This window comes from Semicossyphus pulcher, unplaced genomic scaffold (genome assembly GCF_022749685.1).
Source record: "Semicossyphus pulcher isolate SPU_LCO1_2020_fin unplaced genomic scaffold, fSemPul1.0.p SCAF_23, whole genome shotgun sequence".
Taxonomy (NCBI): domain Eukaryota; kingdom Metazoa; phylum Chordata; class Actinopteri; order Labriformes; family Labridae; genus Semicossyphus; species Semicossyphus pulcher.
The window spans coordinates 11,545,985-11,566,391 of NW_027211697.1; the positions used below are offsets into that span (position 1 = coordinate 11,545,985).

The 20,407-nt window shown below is 42.6% G+C and overlaps 1 protein-coding gene across 4 annotated transcripts in view; it reads left to right on the forward strand.

Annotated features, from left to right (window-relative positions):
- Positions 1-2,104: 2,104 nt before the first annotated feature.
- Positions 2,105-20,407, forward strand: part of arhgap17b (Rho GTPase activating protein 17b) — a 32,091-nt gene continuing 13,788 nt past the window's right edge. For all 4 annotated transcript variants that reach the window (XM_069674388.1, XM_069674391.1, XM_069674389.1 and 1 more), the window contains exons 1-6: positions 2,105-2,465; positions 8,061-8,100; positions 14,958-15,062; positions 15,448-15,524; positions 15,627-15,738; positions 19,896-19,972. In XM_069674388.1, the coding sequence (XP_069530489.1) occupies positions 2,413-2,465; positions 8,061-8,100; positions 14,958-15,062; positions 15,448-15,524; positions 15,627-15,738; positions 19,896-19,972 (464 nt within the window). In that variant the 5' untranslated portion in view covers positions 2,105-2,412. The remainder of the gene's footprint in view (positions 2,466-8,060; positions 8,101-14,957; positions 15,063-15,447; positions 15,525-15,626; positions 15,739-19,895; positions 19,973-20,407) is intronic.

A 20,407-nucleotide genomic window follows, 5' to 3' on the forward strand; every position in this document is an offset into this window, starting at 1 on the left:
ACGTTTTCAGGAGCTTATTTTCCATGAAAAGCAGGACAGGACGGGGTCCATTTCCAGAGAGATGATGGAACAGAAGATGGTGCAGACAAACCTCTTCATAGTTCTAAGATGCTTTTAGTTAACAGACATTAAAAGCAGCACTGAGAACAGCAATTAAAACCAAATTTTATCTTTACAGGAGAGAGTATATTGTTTTAAAAGCTGTATTCACATGACTTGATGGGCCGCTGGCCAATCACAGATGTGTCACTAGTTGTTCTTTAACGTCCACAAACAGGGGTTAAAGTACCTCGAGCAAGAGTTATCCACTCCGCACACGCACATGGCAGGTCTCTCATTTATTAGGTCATAAACTCATCATTAGCGTGTATATGATTCCACAAACAGGGTTCAAAGGTCAATGACATAGCTGCTGCTAGGAAAGGAATGTCTTGGCTAGCTAAACATAAATGATCCTCATGATACCGGCAGGCTTTATAAGGCCGATAAGGTAGAGCTGTGAACTCTGTCTGAAAAGGCATGGAGGATTATCTTCAGTAACTATAAAGGTCCACTTAGAGAATTTGCAGTTCTTTTAAATACAGGAAAACATTCACAAGAAAAAACCCTTGGCCCCCTTCCTCCGTTCGCCTTTGAAAACGCCACAGAAAATTGTACAGTACAGTATTGTCCGACAAAGACATGAAAAGCATACATCGCGAAAAACGAATTACAACGCTAACTTTAATATAGGCCTATACAAAGAAAAGAAAAGGTTACAACGATATAATTAGACGTCGAAAAAGCACAAAACATTAAACCAAATCTATATGTTCAGATAATGCACGAGTTAACTGATGAAACATTTTCATTTTGGTGTGTTTTATCCTGATGGTCAAATTTAAAACGACTTCTTTTTCAGTCTGCCAATGTCATGTCAGGACAGCGGCCGCTAGATGGCAGCAGATCATCTGTATGTCAGCCACACAGGATTTACAGTGCAGGTACCGGTATACTCCATTAAAGCCAAAAGATCAATTAAATAATACACCAGTCTGTTAACTCCGCTAGCACTGTTAAAAGCACATGTTTTACCTGCTGGCAGGTCCTCGGCAGGAACCTCTTCTTGGCCCTGTTGTCCTCTAATATCAGCCTGCTGCTCTCCATCTGTACACAGTCCTCTCCTTCATTAGGTCCTGGCTGACTATGGGTATATAAATGTATTATCTTAAATCATTTTACAGAATCAGACACTGTATTTTCTCTCTCTGGCGTCTTCCGCTTCACCTTTTTGCCTTTTCTGTCGTCTGTTTTATTTGTATTTCCATTCAACTCCGCTCCTTACTGTTTTTATTTATTTCCCGCTTTACCTGCGGCGTCATGGACGGATCCACTTGAGGAGTTTGGGGGAGGTGACGATGGCCGGTACCACTGCAGTACCACTAGTGTAGGCGGGCCGTGGGATTGTGTAACCCCCTATCAGATGGGCTTATCCAACATCTGGTGGGCTTGGCTCAGCAGGTAGTTCTTCCTTGCGTATGCTTTGGGTGGCCCACTAGATGGCTCATTTGTCACTTGCTAGAATTGCCTGATTACAAACAATTCTAACAGTCTATGGTCCGAGTCTGCACTGGAGCATAAAGACTGACCCTGGATCAGTGCAGAAAATACTATTAAACGTAGCATTTTATTTTGAAGCTGTTTATTCTTATTTATTCCTATTGGCATCTTTTATTATTATTTTGGTGTCGCTGTTTTTAGGGTTTGCAACATTTCTGAAATTTGCCCCATTGATTCAGCATTAACTGGCTTTTTCAAACTTATTTTTTCTGACTATGTTCATTATTGTACACTGAAAAAAAACCGAACCTTGCCACTAAGAAAACCTACTTGTAAATAACCCTGTTACCGTCTCCGATCATTTAACACAGAAAACGACTTTCAACAGTGAACTAAGACGTATTTGTGTGTGACTTTGCAATGACCATGACAGCCCATTAGCTGACTCAATGCTTTTTTCTTTCTTTTTTTCTTGCTAAGGTATCACATGTCAGCTCCGGGCCGTGCAGCGTACAGTAGGGAAGTAAAGGCACTTCCTTCTTCCTACCTCACTGGTTGCACACAGACAGAGCAGCCAGTTTGATAGGAAGTCTGATTTTCGTGGCAATGGGGATCCTGAAGCTCGTCGAGGTCTGCTTTAATTGACTTCTCTGCTTGTCTCTCTGCTGTTTAACATCTACGGCAAATGCCAACGAGTTTAACCAGTGAAACCATTCACTTGTACTGTGTTAAACTGGTCTGAGCTCAGCCCTTTTATTCAGCCACAATGGCTGCGACGTAGCGCAACTTTTGGATCCACGGTGGATGAACGACAGCGCCCAGAGGCGCAGCTAACTTTTACTGACTTTGAGGAGACACAGAGGAGGAAACAACATGAAGAAACAGTTTAATCGCATGAGGCAACTCGCCAACCAAACTGTAGGAAGGTGAGTATTTGTTTTAACAACATGCTTTGCTGCTTGTGGGTGTCATTTAATTGTAATCTGTCTGTGGCTGACACATCACTGTGTCGGTTTTTCATTGTTTGACAATATTCCGTTTTTTTCTATTTCATTGACATCCGTCTTTTGAAAGCGGGGTTACGTTTTTACGTAATAAATACCGGGTTAGGTTAAGAAAAGTTACGCGTAATTGCTGTTGATGTAAAAAGTAAACTCAACTTGCCTCCATGTTACTTTAATATTCTCCTTCTGTTATGTGGGGACTATGTTGTCGTAATGTTCGTGACTTCATAGATTTGGGTCTAACAACTGCTTCAAATATCGATTAATCGGTCTTTAAAATACACGTCACATGTTCCTCCATCCAAAGATGACATCTTCAAACCTCTTATTTTTTCTGACCGGGAGCAAATTTTCATAATAAGATGGAAAAACAGAGAATTTATGGCATTTTTTGTCATACTCGATTAATTGAATCCTTGTTTGAATTAAAATAATGTTAATTAATCCCTTAATCCCGTTCAGTGTACCTGAAGATAGAACCCTGGGCTCACAGAACCCTTTTTCCATTCAGGTCTTTACAGTATTAGATCATATTTTAGAGCTACTACTATGTCTGGAGCTGTAGGCTAACATGAAAACAAACACACATTTCCTGATGTGTGAAGGTAATGGCAGTTTACACACACACACACACACACACACACACACACACACACACACACACACACACACTAAAACAACACAATATCTATACCATCTCCTACCCCTCCTCTCCTCTCCCTTCATCTCCGTCTCCACAGGGGTTTCCAGCCCTGTTCTCTATCAGCAGCCATCACTGAGAGAATACCTCCAGTTCTTACTCCATCAGTGGTGTCTGCAGATGGATGCCTCCTTCGTAATGTTCCTTCAAAATAACTTTCCAACCAGTAAAACCCCGTAGCCGCTGGATTCCTCAACACATTCCTCCATATGTTGTAAGAGCAGTAAAACCAAACCGAGCAGAATGACAGCTCGCTGACTGAGGGGCAGGAGTGTTTGCGAGCACAGGCTCACTGTGGCTGCCTGCTGGAGAGAGTTTAACATACCGGGAAATCCCTGTGGTGCCATTGGAACCACGGCATGACTAAAGCAAAGTGGGAGTTATAATCTATAAATAAATGCTTCAGATTAGTATGTGTTTGATAGAAGGGGGCTGAAGTAAAGCCGTGTAGTCCAGAATAACTTCAAGCAAACACAGAGGACAAATCAGAGGGTCAAAGGTCAAGTTATGCTCTTATAGATATTCATTACGTCAAAATGTCAAGTTAGATATCATTATTGATTCATTGAATGATCAAATTTTCTATTTAAAGGATCCCGATCTCAACTTCGTGCTGATTTTTTAAATCAATGATCAAGAGCTTTTGAGAACTGCTTTTAATCTCTGATGCAGGTTTCTTTCCATTGTTTGGTTTCCTCTTATTGTGTTTCTTTTGTTGTTTTAAAATGCGATCATGTCAAGCACGATATAAATAAAATGTATTATTATAATAATTATCGGATCAGATTTTAACTGATCTGGGATTGACAATTTGAGCCGATCATCTCACCCCGATCATTCACGCCAGCTGTCGTAAACTGAGCGCGATTTGTGGCAAAACGCACAAGTCACTTCAGCATCAGCAACCCCGCGACTCAAATCTCAGCAGTGTGGAAATATTTAAAACTAGAAAGCGAGAGTCCAACAGCTACTTGCAATATATGCAATACGATCGTTTGGCGAGGCGGTAGCAGTAGAGCTGCGTTCAATATTTGATACGAAATCTAAAAACTAAACATGCAACAGAATACGCCGCGTTTACGAAAGCGTCAGAGGAAAAGGCTGCTCCAACAAACTCTGGACTTTAAAAGGAAGAATAAATATCCGCGAGAGAGCGAAAAGGCCAAAAAGATTACAATGAAGGTGGTTGAAATCATCGCTTTGGACAACCAGCCCATCTCTGTGGTGGAGAATGCAGGTATTTACCGTCTTTTGGAGCTTTTGGATCCACGGTATGTCCTGCCGTCTCGACACTACATTTCAGACGCCGCCTTACCGGAGCTGTACAGCAAAGTTTGTGACAACATACGAGGTGATTTTACACCATTCTGATAATGCAAGCTGGACTGAGTTAAATGGAATAAACTGAAGACATCTTTTAGTTAATTTGTTTCCGTTAAAAAAGACGGAGTGCAGCTCTATTATCTATGCAAATACAAGTATCGGATTGGGACTCGGTATCAACAGACTCGATAATCATATCGAGATCGGGACCAAAAAAGCTGATCGGGACTTCCCTGATTTAAAAGTATAATTCCAGAGGCAAAATCTAAACCCCAGCCACTTCTCCCACTACTTTTGCTTGATTAATGACTGAAATTATGAATCGATTGTTTAAATAATTGCTCTACAAGCGTGTGATGGCACAAACTCAAAGAAAGAAACATTAAAGTTAAATGCGTCCATCTTTTGACTTTTGTTTAGGACGCTGTTTTTTTTATCTCCTACTGTTAATTTAAAGTCACATGCTCTCACACATGTCAATATGATAATTACAGACATGAATTGATTACCTCTACATCACTGGGATGATGTTTTGTCTGTTTGACACACCAGCTAATCTCAGTTAGCGTTGTTGTGGTTCTCTGTTTGGCACAGGAAGGGCCCGGCACGGAGGGTTTTCTGTGGAGTAAGCATTTCCACAGTTGTTGATGGGGACACAGCGGAGGGCTGGGGACGTCACGCAGCCACAGAGGGGTGTTTTTACAGAAGAGGAAGCCAGTTTGATTTACATGTGATTAATAAGGGGGAAGCAGCTTGATTTAGTCGCTGTGTTTTGCAAGCTTTCATGGTTGCGGTGTTTGTGAGTTTTTGCATACCACTGCCGAGATAAGCTCGCACAGAAAACTCTGAACAAAACTTTGATTGAGGATAAAGGCGTTTAAAAATCACATCATACATAAATACAGACGGGTTTTTCGGTATCTGCGTGTTTGATTAAGTGGATTGACACGGCGCACAGTCACTGCTCTCTGTCTGTCTTCTGCTGTCGTCCAAGTTTTGGTTCAGGGTCTGGGCTCCAGCTCTGTGGGAGTCTATTTTTAGAACAATAGCTGATCCAAGCTGTGCTCCAGTCAAATCAATGCTAATTCAATATTGATAGGAATCTAAACATTTCTCCCTCAGAGTGAAGCCTAATGTGTAATGCGATCGTGTGGATCAGTGTGAAGGTATTCTGGCTGCAGGTCGTGTTTCATGCCATCACGTACTGTAAATGCAATAAGTCTTATCTGTTCTTTGACTGTGAGAGAAACAAGCGTAGACCTTTTGCATAGAAATAAATGGCTTATTTGCCGTCTCAGTCTGCATGTTATGAAAGTAGTTCTCTGCTGATGTTTCCTGTTTTCTGTTGCTCAGAACATGATGCTGTGTATGTTCAAGAAATTAGCAAGAAAAGTAGTAAATCAAGACCTTAAATTAAATCATATCACAAAAAAATACAAATCTAAAATATTGTTAAACATAAAAAAGTCGAACTGAAAAGAGGTCTAAAATGTAATCTGCTCAAACAAAGACTGGATAAACAACATTTGATGCAACTAGGGGTGGGACAAAATATTGATACAGCAATATGTCGTCACCCTGACTCGTGCGATACACTAGTCTGGTGCCAAATATGGATATTTTGATTAACAAATACAAGGCGCTCTAAACAGATTTCCCTGTGACTCATTACCTCGCGTTGGCGTTTAAGACTTAAAACGGGGCTAACGTGAACGGATATTAATTGGCCGAAGAAGAAGTTGACAGCGGGATAAAAGAAGAAGAAGACAGCAGGATAATGTCGGACAGCATCCAAAGTCCTAATTTGGTTTTATATATTTCTGTATATTTATTTTACAGACTGAAAACACGTTTATTGTTTCATCTCAGTAAAGATACATTATTTCTGTACTTTTATATTCTTCAGTTAATCAGATATCGTGATGTATCAATGATTGTCTTGCGATATATCAATTATCGCAGAATCGCTGTATCGTGATATTATCGTTACCGTGGGCCACGTATCCTGTATCGTGAGTTAGTTACCCTGCGATTCCCAACCCTAGCTGCAACTAACAATTAGTTATGTATTTATTAATATATATTATATATTGATCATTTTATTGTTTAGTTGTTATGTCCATATTATTTCAGCAACGACTGAAAACAACCACCTCATGATCCCAGGACTGAAGGCCATGTCTTCAAAAATACTTTGCTTTTTTGTCTCAAAAATATTTATTGCCATTTGAGAAGTTTAAACCAGCACATTTTACCTAAAAGTGCTTTAAACGCTTAATATCTCATCAAAACTGTTGCTGATTTTTTTTCTGCCTTTTTCTGACACGTACTGAGTATCGATATTACAGCATGTTCGGCCTGTGCTTATTCTGGCTGCAAACAGTAAACCATATAGAGGAAAACATTTAACTGAAAAGCAGGGATCTTGTGGCCTACACCGCTGATGATTTAGATCAGTGAGGATATTTTAGGCATTAGTGAGGTAAGCCTGTATCTGTAGGGTGTAACTTACACCAGTATTAGGTAATAACTGTGTGTGGGCAAGGGTTAATTGATCCCTGTGAGGTTTGAATCTATAGTGTGGGCCTGCTGGGAGGAGTGTCTGTAGACCTACTATGTGTGCACGTGGGTGTATATGTGAGATATCGACAGGGTGAGTGATGAACTCGCTCGCAGGTCTCACAAACTCAGCAGAATTCAAGCCAACAATTATCTGAAAGGAGGTCACGTGAATGTTCTGTATCTTATCTCTGATGTTTTCAGATATCTTGGCTCTTTATCAACATTTCCTAGAAGTTCCGCAGTGATGTCACCATTTTCCTATTTTCCACAAACTCTGCTACGAGCCTCTCGGCATCTCTCCCCCTCCCCTCGAATACACACACACACACACACCTACCCCCTGTTGCCATAACAAACAAGGTGGAGATGACACAACAGGAAGTGTGTGTTCGAAGAGAGTGCAGGAATCCGACAGGGCAACCATGGAAAACAGCCACAGGGCTCGCCTGTTTGCACATACACGTCGAGCATATGCGCACAAATGGTGACCACTAATTGCCTCGTGACAAATTGTACATTATTAACTGGTATCTCATGTAACAATATTTCATGTAGATTAAAACGTAGCGTGCACTGCGTTACATTGCTGCAGGCACACGCTGCAGACAGGTTGGGCTGGATGGACTGTTATGCTTTATTTGGATGGTCTCGTTTGCTGTTTGTGCTCAGAAGTTCAGTTTTAGGAGCAGGTTACGTCTTGTTTGGTTGAAATACAACTTACAATACAACAAGAAAACACAGTGTGTCACTTAAACACTCCATATTTATTAGGCATTAATTCACCTTAGGTGCTTTTAGGTGTGTCCCTTAACTCATATCTTGCGATTGCATTTTATTGCTTGGATGTTTATGGTATCTGTACCTTTTGAAGGAGCGTTTTCTATCTGCATGTTGTCAGTATTTGACCTTTGGTTTCATGTTTCCTTCAACAGGGCTGAGAAAACTGAGGTGCTGAGTGATGACCTCCTACAGGTGAATATCTCTCATTTTTCATTTACATCATTTTCAGGCACACACACACACGTTATAGGGTATCTTTGATGGCATACAGTCGTCATCGACACTATTTTACAACATATAATTTTATATAATTGCTTAAAAATATCAAACTTTCACTTATTCCAGCTTCTCAGATAATAAGATCTGATGCTTTTCTTTGTCCTGCATGATAGTAAACTGAGTGTATTGTTGTTTCTGACTGTTAGATTTAACAGAACAAGCTGTTTGAATACATCGTCTTTAGCTACAGGAAGTAAAAGCTCATTATGGGTTATTGAAGGGATAGGGTTTTTTAAAGTGGGGTTGTTTGAGGTACTTATCAAGAGTAAGAAGGGCGTGTCGTCGTTTCCATAATATTGTATTTTCTTTTATTTGTTGTCTCTTCTACAAACAGCTGATCTGATACCGTGTGCTGCATGCGTAGGTATACAGGGCCGTTGTGTGGAGTGAGACATTAAGGTGAAGCAGTGACAGAAATACAAAAATGCAGCGCACGCTTAAAATGAAATGTTTGTTTATATGTAGGATTCGTTTAAGTGGCTAAAGTTCGTGGTGCTCGTGACCCCGTCTGCAGCGCTGCTTAGCTTAGCTTCCGTGAAGGAACTCCGGGCCGTCTTCTCCAAACAGGAGTGTCTGATGTGTTTTTTCTGCAAAATACGTTTAATTACCTTAAAAATCCTCCCAAGGCATCTCCTCCTTCTCCTTCTTTAAAAATCCCTAAATCTGCATAGGCCCCGCCCACTATGCAAATGTCCAACCGCCCCCTCCGTCGCGAAAACAAAACACGTCTCAAAACTCAGCTAGCTTGAAATGTAGTAATTAGTAAGAGTAACGTTAACGTTAGTAGTCAGGAGTGAGTTTGTAAAAATTACGATGATAGTTACAGCTGGCTCGCGCATCATCGAAGTGGTTGCCATAGGTTACACATAATGATACGCATAGCGTCACCCCGTCCATTAACGGGATTGGCTCCTTAGGTTTGTGACGTCTCAAACCTGCCAATCTGAAAACGTGTTGTTCAGCCTGTCCTTGGTACACTGCAGTTTAAAAGCAGACAGGCCCAGCCATGGAGATGACTGCTGATATTGTCCATGATATGTCTCGTAGCACATGAAGAACACCACATGGAGATGTTTACAAGGTTAAACACTTGATTTTCACTGGAGGGGTAAACATTAAGTTTATATTTAAAAGCTTTAAGATAAAAATTATTACACAAATTCCTATTAAAAAGAATAAAATATAAAGTTTTCCACCTTTTAATGCTTTAAGAGAAAGAAGTTAGGATCGTTTTACATCAAACTTTCTGTTATTGATTATTGTTGCGCATCAAGTCATTAAAAGCCAGTAAATCGCTCTGAATCATCGGCCGCCTGCGTTGTTGCTCCACAAGCAGCTGCACAAGAGCTGGCACCAGATGTTTCCAGGTTAACGGTGACTCTGTGTTTTTCAGCCTTGCGGGATGTCATGTCCTGTAAACTGTCTAACCCACTGTAACTACTGTATCTTAGAGCAAAAAACACTCTTTTAGAAGCTCTCCTCAAAGTCTGTTAAAGCCATCATGCCTGGTGCCAAGTCTCTCTGCAGTATTTAGCTACAACTGCTGCTGGCATTAAAACACAACTGGGGAGTCTTTCATTCAGTAAGGCCTCGCAAGCCTCATGGTTTTCCACTCAAGGCAACTCTGGCAATGTTCTGTTATCTTAAAATCATACTGGGTGTACACTGTGCATTGAGTGTGTGTGTGTGTGTGTGTGCGCGTGTTGGGGGATGGTAGCGCTCTGCTAGAGAAGCTATGAGGTCACTGCTGCAAAAAGAAGAAATATAAGGGGGACTGAGAAAGGCTGAGTGTGTTTGCAGAAGAAAGTAGCTTTAAAGGTGAGGTTTAAAGCTGTCGTTCAATCATGTAGTCGGTTTTATGACACGCAGCGGTGAACTATGAACCCCATTTACGTTGCATATGCAGTGACACACATTAGCACACGAGACACAACGATTGACGTTGAGAAAGATGAGAGAGAAACACACAAACAGCAGGGGCTTGTTTTTAGCTTTAACAATGTTAATAGTTAAATTTAGTTTCTAAAACCTTTGTGCCAAAGCCACAGAGCACAGTCCGACCCAGCCCTTCCAGAGCATGTTCCTCTCGTCTTTGGTCCTGAACGACAGCAGCTTTGTGCAGCGTTTGACATTCCTTTAGCTCCAGCTCTCAATGAGGAATGTGATTGTCAGGCGTTCAGCATAGTGGAAGTGGCTTTTTGGCATAATAACAACAACTTGAGCTCGAGGTAGCCTGTCAGAATCAGCGGCGTAGTCATAGTCATTTTAAAGACATGCCACCTGATTAGAGTCAGCTCTATAAAATGTGTCGCTGACTGTCGATGGGTGAATCACTATGACGCAAGCTGGGAGAGTTTTCCCCTCTTTCCTAGCATAAGCAGAGAAAGAATAGTTTTTCCTTTCCCCCCTCCCGACACCCCCCTTTGCTGAACCTGAAATTCGACACTATGATTTCCATGGTGTGGTAGTATTTTTTTCCTCCATTTTTCCACAGGCCTTTGCCTTGGCTAAGGCATGTAGCTTGTTCTGACACGTCCTGCCTCAGTGGGAGAGTTGAGGAGGCTCACAGACTGAATTACATTGCTGCCTGTCTGGCCTCAAACAGGAGAGAGAGTCAAGCTGGAACTGTTCCCATATCTCATGATTTGAATACATCTTAGATACACAATGGACTGTTGTGGAGACTGGAGCCTAATCATATCTGATACTGTATGCTAAGCAGGCCTCTGTCAGCGAGCCCGCAAGGGAGATTTGAACAAACAACTCCGGTGTGAGTTATCGTTGTTGGTTTTGTATATCAAAGAAAGATTTATTTTTTGTTTTGCCTGTTGATTTGCATACTGAAAGAACCCGCGACATGTTACACGTTTTATCCCTTTTCTTTAATCCGTCGAAAAACTGCAGTGTGAAAACGGCATGTTGCTTTGAAGAGGGTTGTTATGCTGAACAGTTTCTCTACATCTCATAGTTACTTCCTGGAGTCAAAGTCATGAAAATTATCTTATTATCTTATCTAAATTATTTACATTGGGTCCAGACATTGGTGCCCAGGGACCAGAGTCTAAATAAAGGCCCAGAGACTTTATTCCACCCCCCAGAAGGAGCCTGCTAGGGGTTAGCGCGTCCTGAAGGACAGGGACTTTGGTGTGGGACTTGCAGGGCTTTAGACCTCAGTGGCAGGGTTGGGAGGGTTACTTTAAAAATTTATTCTGATACAGTTACTAATTTCCTGTTAAAACATGTAATCAGTAACCCGATCCAAGTATCACAATTTTAAAGTGACGGATTACTTCAAGACTAAATGATACATTTCAGTACTTTTGTAATGCGCGAATGCCCGTTTAAATTAATAGCGGTAATTATGTACTTTGTTAAGTCTGCTGTTCACACTACTTCACACTCAAACTTCAAGTAAACTGCCATAAACTTATTACAGTCCGGAGCTTGTGTTTCAGATCTATGCCCATTTATACCTGACGGCTATGGGGTTCAGTGTCTTGTTCAGTGAGTGTAGCAGTCAGGGATCGAACCCCCAAGCTTCCGACTGAGAGGCAACCGACTCTACCACTGAGCCACAGCCGCACTGTACTGTAATGTTGCTCCTATTTCCACCCAATGAAAACATCTTTGGCAACCAGAGACTGTTGATGGCAACTTTGAGGCGCTCGTGTGTCGTAACGTATGCACGCAGGTGCATGGTATTATCAGAGATGGTCAGCCGGACGGTTTAGAAATGACACTCCAGATGTTACAGAGCATCTTTGGTTTTATATCATCTTCATTCTAAAATGTGTTTTAAAATTATAATGCTGCTAGTAATCCCCATTTTTAATAAATGTATCTGTAATCTAATTACCTCTTTTTTTTTCTGTAACTGTTACAGAATGCAGTTGCCTTGTTTTTGTATCCGACTTACATAATGCCGTTACTCCCCAAGCCCTCTCAGTGGAAATGCAGACAAAATGGCCTGGAGGAACCATTTGAATCCCTTGAAAAGTAGCTCCTGGGACTTAAAGTCCTGGTTACTTTTGGTGGAAACACAGCTATACAGTCTGAGGTGTAATGTGCTGATTAGGGAGGTGCTAGTAGACAGAGACAGACAGAGCCAAGCTAGCTGGTTTCCCCTGTATCCAGTCTTTATGCTAAGCTAAGCTAACAGGCTTCTGGTTGTAGCATCATATTTATGGGACAGACGAGAGAATGATATTGATCTTCTCGTCTAAGTCTAGATTACAAAAAGAATAAATATACATCTCGCAACACTTTTGTACACATACTTTTCCTCCACGGCTCTTTGGACAATTGTTGCACTTGAATTCAGTTTTCTGCTCTGTCATCAGCTAGCCAAACAGTTAGCCATCCTGCCAACGAGGTCAGCCAGCCAGCCAGCCTGCCCATCAGTTTACCAGCTCTCCTGCCAGCCAGAGCAGCAGCTCCATGCCAGAAAACAAAAACTGAATCCGCCCACCCGGTTCCTCTGTGACTCACTAAGCGTTCCACATTTTCTAGTGCGGCAGGTCAGAGGTCGTCAGCTCGCTCTGTTCACTGTTTTCATTGCAGCCTGGAAAAATGGCAGTAACTGGCTTGTAAACCTTTGGACAGCTCCATAACTGGAGAGGCACGGCGGAAGGGATCGTCTCTGTACTGTTGTTGAGTTCCCTCCCCCTAAAGATATTTTTGACTTGTTTTTTAACTTGTTATTGTGTTAAAAGGAGGTTAGACAAGTATTTTTAGTTGCTGAATAAATCATAGTCATATCTATGACATGCGTGAAAGCGAACTAGGGAGAAGGAAAGCTACATTTTGAGATGTTTCGAATGTAAAAGTGTGCAAAAAAAGTCACTACCAGAGACATGATATTAGGTATTTTTCATGTGTGTCTCAGGGGTCTTTTAGTGTAAACTCAGGGTAAACACTTTTCCATCGGCAGAGACGGAGACTAATGCGACCTCCCAGTAAATCCAGTCCGCCGTACCGCCCACACTGCACCCACTCAGACCTCTTTCTTTCCTTCTTGGCAATGATTTTATTGAGGTCTGGATCACCACATAGAGCTAGACTTCCATGCATTAATCAGAGCCGGGGATCAGCTGAACGATGAGCAAATCAATTGGATCCAGGCGAGGAAGCCAGTTCCAGCTGTGGTCTGGCATGGAGCGCCAGCTGCAGGAAGAGGGAGGAGGCAAAGCGTGTGTGTGTGTGTGTGAGGGGGGGGAGAGCTTTGCCGTAAAGACGACAGCAAATTAGTGAGGATAAAAGTAAAGGAAGAGGAGTGACAGCAAGATGGGGATCAGACAGCAAATGATGCCGTGACACAGCTGGATGTTTACACTTAAACAGGAAGAGGAAGTGAATAAATGACAGACAGGCAGTTGGAAGCAGGATCAGGGCTCCACTCACGCTACAGCAATAACAGAAGTTTAAGCTTCAAATCATGAAGTTAATTTAAATGTTCATGGTTTGTCAGAAATGTTTCACCTCATACAAAACCTCATGTTTTTTTTAGATTGCAGATAATTTCCCCGGGAAAAATACGTCCATCCAGCCACCGGCTTCAGTTCATGTCAGTAAAATGAGACTTGAGACTCCTCAGACTTGCGTTATTATCACATGATCCTAAAACTGTCACTGGAGGTGCATTTAAGGACACTCTGACAATATGAGATCAAAGAACTGAATGCTAAGAAGGCCCTCTGGTCTGTGTGGTTGTGACTTGTTTGCTCTTCGCTTGCAGGTTCATGTAATTAGTAGGCAGGGCTGTTTACTTGGGCTGATTGGGAGAACCTGGGCCTCTGCGTCCTCAGGCTTTGTCCACACGTTAAAGAATATTTTTTTAAAACCCTCCCCCTGACAAGTTAGTCTACATGAGCCTAAAATATATTCACCGTCAAACAAGCATGAGTAAACAGTAATCTACTATGGCTGAACAAACAAAGAAAAGATGGATGACTACAGATACAACTTCAAAAATAAGTGAAAATCCAAAGAAAAAGAAACAAACTCGACGCTCAGATGAAGCAAACAGTCTGAAAAGGAAAGCGACCGTCAGCGAGGAAAACCAAGAGTTACAACCGGAGCCAACCGTGGACGTCACACATGCAGCACTGTCTGGATATCTGGAAAGTGTGCTCCTGCAGTTACCGTTTATCGCCATAGGTGGCGCCAAAGAGAACGAAACTGAGCTCTTGGAGATTAAAACTTTAAAAAGCTAAAAGAGTAGTCGCTATTTAATTATTTATTTATAGTTATTTGACACCTTGTAGTTCGACCTAGCACTTCCGATCAAACATAAGCAAACTGGTAGTCCCCCGTAACTTTCTCTATGCAAGAAACTGGTGTTTATTTTCAAAATGGCAGAGCTTGTTTTTGTTTTGGATGGACTTCTCAGCAGTTATATCCTATTAATATTCCATTCTGTTCTCATTGATAATAACGCTCTACATGGTGTCTTCACATGTCGAGACAAAGAAGCATCCCTTGACCCCAATCCATCAGCGTGTGTTACTTATCTACCTCGACTCCTTCCATCTGGCTGTCAGTGCTGCCTGTCGTAACACTGCAGACGGTGGAACAGAGCAAGACAAACAGCGTCGACATCCTCCATCATCTTTTAACAACAAGAGCAGGATGGGAGGTTTAGAGATGGATGTGTGCTGGTGCAGCTTCTGTGTTTTTGAGCACGGAAAAATGTGGTGTCTCTGTGTCACTTTCTTCCTTCATCCTGTGTTTGTTCTGTTTTTGATTTTATAACATATTCTGTTCCCACGCAGATCGAGAGGCGGCTGGAGTTGGTGCGTATGGTGTCGCACAACACACACAAGAGGCTGGTGTCCTGTCTGCAGGGTCAACTGGGCACAGACACAGAGAAGAGACATGTAAGAGGCACTCAACTCCTCCCAATCACCTTCAGAGTCAGACTCACTCAAGAGAGAGGCTAGCATAGCATGTAGCTCATCCAGAAATTGAATACGGGTGAATCACTGGGAAACCATTGTCAGCGTTAGCATGGAGCTGCTATCTTGTGCTAGGAACACATAGCATCTCCTGTTATGTAACACACTGATATGATAGAGACTCAGGAGGAAAATATTCAGCACTGGCCTCCTGCCAGCTTCACTGAATAACAGACGTGCCTCAGCCATTCGCACGCAATAACAGAGAAGAAGTGTGATATGTTACCTTGTCTTACTTTTCATGGTACTTTTTTGGCATCCCTGTAGCTAACCATTGGTGTTTGATTTTTTGCTGCTGCACTTGCAGAAAAAGCTGCCGCTGACGACGTTGTCGCAGGCCATGCAGGAGGGAGGCACTCAGCTGGGAGACGAGAGTCTGATTGGGTGAGTCAACTACAAAAGTTTTATTATGTGCGAGACCAGTTTTAGCTGCATCTGACTGTTTCAAAAATGAATCCCATTGATCTTGATCTTGTGCGCGTGCAGCAAGATGATGGACGTGTGTGGGGAGGCTGAGAGCAGGTTGGCGACTGAACTGATGCAGCATGAAGTCCAGATTGAGAGGGACATCCTGGATCCTCTCAACCAGCTGGCAGAGGTAAAAACAGAGATCTCTTCATACCGCAGTGACCACTTAACCCTCCTGTTATCCTTGGGGTCAATTTGACCCCATTCAATGTTTATCATTCAAAAAATAATAGTTGACTTTTTTTTTTTTTGCTTCATATTTCATGACTTTTCCTAATCTGATGGGGACAACTGATGAAGCATAAAATTATCATGATGATATTTTTTCAACGTGCTGAACAAATATTGCACGCATTGGTGTTCCTCTGGGGTCAGTTTGACCCCAAGCTGTTTCCGCTGTATAAAACTTGTCTGTCTGTGTGTGTGACCTAACATCCCCACACCTGCAGGTGCAGAGTTGATACTTCTGAGTTGATACATAACAGGGGGGTGGGGAAAACAACTATTCCCATACTTCTCGTGGTGTGGGCATGTGGGAAACAACTCGACTTGTGAACTCAATGTAGGCTTGAGAGTTGATCACATCCAAGTCTTTCCAACTACACATGCCTCCCCTCTAAAATCATCATCTCAAGTACAATTTTTTTTCAATTGATGGTTATATGAAGAGCTCGAATAATGACTTTATGTCTTCAACATGGCTGACTGTGTGTCTGGTGGGAAACACTCTTAGCAGAACGTCTACCTTGTTGTTGAAGTAAGTAGAGGGACCAAAATGGAAAGGTAATATGGTCCCTTTCCCCACTTCAACAGCAGGGTAGACTTAGCGCTACTAATATTATCAAAATGGTTCCGGGCCCCACCAGATACGCAATCAGCCATGCTGAAGACATCAAGTCATCATTAGAGCTCTTCATAACACCATCCATTGAAAATATTGTACTTGGGATGACAAATTTGCATGTCCCAAGCCTGGATAACAAAAGAGGAGGGATGAGTGAGACTTTATAGTGACTAACCACAAATATGTTACAAAAAAAGGAGATAAAAATAATTAAATAAATATGTTTATGAGAGGAAAGGGGGGGGTCACCAACATCAATCAATATGGTTAAGTCTGTGAGAGTCATGAATGTGCACCCCAAATTAGAAAAGATTTGGATGAAAGATTTTCAAGATACACTAACTCTAAAACTGAAAGTTTGACCTGATGGTGGCGCTAGAGAACAGGTCAACTCATCGATAAGTTTCATTATCGAGGGGTTATTTATGTATTCAACAAATAAACAAAGTGCCTGACACAAAGACTTGGTCAACAATTTTATGTAAATCATTTTCTGGAGGTAAATATCCCTGGGTCAGATTGACCCCAAGGGTAAAATGTGTTCGTAATATTTGAGGATAATAGGAGGGTTTAAAAGTCTCACACACAAAGTATAAGTATTGAAAACATTTAAAGTAGTAACACCTCAGAGAATAAACCCTATAAAATGTTCTTAAAATATGATGGGATCCCTTAAACATGAGACTGAAAATGCAACTTTTTTTTTTTTTCTTGCATTTAAATTTATTTACAACATGCACATTAAAGTTGACATTATGTGGAGCCGCAGCATCTGAAGAGCCGGGCCAGCAAGCCTCTCTTCTTCTTGGCCTTCTTCTCAGACATTTCTGTGATCTTGCTCACGATCTCGTCCATCCTGGAGGCCATGTCGCTCTCCTTCTCCTCCCACTCCTGCTTCTTCTCCTTCAGGGTTTGGTGGAGGAGCTGCAGGGTGTTCTGGAGGGAGCTCCTCTCCTCCTGCCACATCTTCAGATGGATCTCCAGCCGCTCTTCAGCCTTTTTCTGGGCGGCTGCGGTGTCGGCGTTGCACTTCTTCAGGTGCTCCAGCTCTGCCGTGTAGGAGGCCCGGGTCTTCTCTGTCTCCTGCTGAGCTTCTGCTTTGAGCTGTTGCTCCTTTTGGAGCTGCAGCTGCAGCTCTGAAAGAGCGGCATCAGCTCCCTGCCTCTCTGCTGTCTCGTCCGGCTCATCAGTCTGCTGCTCCTGGTCGCAGTAGGACTGACTCTCTGCTGGCTCCTCAGTCTGCTGCTCCTGGTCGCAGTAGGACTGACTGTGAACTGGCTCGTCAGTCTGCTGCTCCTGGTCGCAGTAGGACTGACTCTCTGCTGGCTCCTCAATCTGCTGCTCCTGGTCGCAGTAGGACTGACTCTCTGCTGGCTCCTCAGTCTGCTGCTCCTGGTCGCAGCAGGACTGACTCTCTGCTGGCTCCTCAGTCTGCTGCTCCTGGTCGCAGTAGGACTGACTCTCTGCTGGCTCCTCAGTCTGCTGCTCCTGGTCGCAGTAGGACTGACTCTCTGCTGGCTCCTCAGTCTGCTGCTCCTGGTCCCGGTGGGTTCTGATCCACTGGTATTTGCTGGATGGCTCCTTCTTCTCCTTGCACACAGTCTTCAGACTCAGGGCCTGGTGCAGGAGATCTATCTGGAGCTTCTGCAGGTGGAGGTTGACCTTCTCCACATCTTCAGCCTGGGCAGACTTGGTTGTCTGGCTGGTGCTCTCGCTCTCAAGCTTGACGGCCTTCTTCATTAAAGCTGCTTGTTCCTGCTGCAGCTTCACACCGAGATTCAAGATGGCAGCTTTCAGATCTCGGTGCTGCTCCTGATCAGCCTCCTCGTCTTCTTTATCACTGGACTGGAGCTTTGCAATGCACCTCTCCAGGTGCTCATGGGCTGTCTGCAGCTGCAGGATGAAGTCGGGGATGTCTGTGCTCGCGGTCTGGGTGCCCTTATTGGCTGCAGAAGCCTTGGCAGCATTCTTGTTGCTTTGCTGCTTCAGCCTCTGCTGTGCCGTGTCCTTTTGCTGCAAAGCGTGCAGGTCAGAGCGAGTCCTCTTCAGCTGGGACTGCAGCTCAGAGACTCTTCTCTCTGCAGCTACTTTTCTGCTGTAAAACATCTTCTCCCTGTATTCAGCCTCCTGCAGCTCCCCTTTTAAGCGAGAGTTTTCTCTTGTGAGTTTGGACAGCTTGTCCTCCTGGACAGACGACTCAAACTGTCCGCCGTTGGAGGTGCTGTTTGTCGCTCTCATATTGTCTCTCCTCCTTGGATTTTGTGCTCTTTGGTTGAAGCTTCTCTCCATCGTTGTGGTTCAACCACTGGCTGGTAGAGAAACTGCGAATGAATGTTCAAGTTTGAACAGGTTTGTAAAAGTATTGACCGAGGTTGTGAACGTACCGACTGGTAGTGAGACTACTTGAAGTGGCAATGAGAGGTCAGCCTGAGCTCACCGGCTTTTATACCCTCCTGTGTTCCATGTTCCAACTGTGACGTCACAGTTCAACATTCTGAGCATTCTGTTCTGGAATTGATCTCAAATCATCCATGTTGTTTTTTAAATGCAACCAAAGATCCACAATAACAATCACTTTATTGATCCCCAAAGGGAAATTCACTCGTCTGGCATCTCATCTACCGTTTATAAATAATAATTCTAAGAACCTCTTTGTGGACGTTACTTAAAACTTAAAGTGCTTTAAAAATCAGAAGTGATTTAAAAGGTGTGTCGATAAAAGTGCCCACATTTTTCATATTTTCTTCACATGGAGTAAAAGAAAACGAAAAAAAAGATCCTATATTATTGAATATTGAAATATATCACTATATATAATCTGATGATGTGCTCGTATCCTTGTGAAGATGATTAAAACACAGTAAAAACACAAAGAAATAAGTGTCTTTTCAACGCTTTTTAACACCGCATGAGGCTGTGAGTCGAGCTGCTCAGCTTGTTTCTCGGAGCGTCGCCTGTTTTTACGTCAGGATTCCCTCTGTCTTCATCAGTCAAACGATTAAAAACTGGAGCCGAATCATTTCAGAGGTCTCTCGAAAACACGAGGACCCAGTAATTTATACCACAGAAAAACACGTCATCAAGCAGTTTCTCATTAAAATCAGTGTTACTCTAATGCTATTTGGCAGGTGAGGAGGCTTCTAGCTGAGCTTCGCCATTGTTTTATCTTCACACCTGAATCGTCGTGCAGTTGGAGTCAAATTTCTTTAAGGAAGTAAATTTGCAAATTTGTAAATTTACCCAAATTAATTCAGACTAAAACATCCAGTAACAGTGTTCAGGAGCTGTAATTACTGTGTGTTTAACCTCATGATTGTCCCAAAGTCAACGTGGCCTTTGGCAACTGTTTGTGTACTAATATTCTGCGTGATACAAAGTGTTTACATGGAAACAGTGTTGCATGGCTGCATGTGTACTCATGGTCCTCTCTGTTTCTTTCACAGTTGGAGATTCCAAATATACTAAAACAGAGAAAACAACTGGCCAAACTGGTTCTGGACTATGACTCTGCCAAGACGAGGTACACGGACTTGTTGCATGAATTTAGTGGTCCATCAAATCTTTGTAATACCCAGTTTTTTTTGTAAATGTTTAAGTTTAAAGTTATAATCGCAAAGATCTCAGTTTCGTTCTCTTTGGCGCCACCTATGTCGATGAACAGTAAATGCAGGAGCACACTTCCCAGATATCCAGACAGTGCTGCATGTGTGACGTCCACGGTTGGCTCCGGTTGTAACTCTTGATTTTCCTGGCTGACGGTCGCTTTCCTTTTCAGACTGTTTGCTTCATCTGAGCGCCGAGTTTGTTTCTTTTTCTTTGGATTTTCACTTCTTGTTGAAGTTGTATCTGTAGTCATCCATCTTTTCTTTGTTTGTTCAGCCATAGTAGATTACTGTTTACTCGCAACACTTGCAGAGAGCGGAAAAGCAGCCGCTTAGCTCCGCCTACCCTCTCT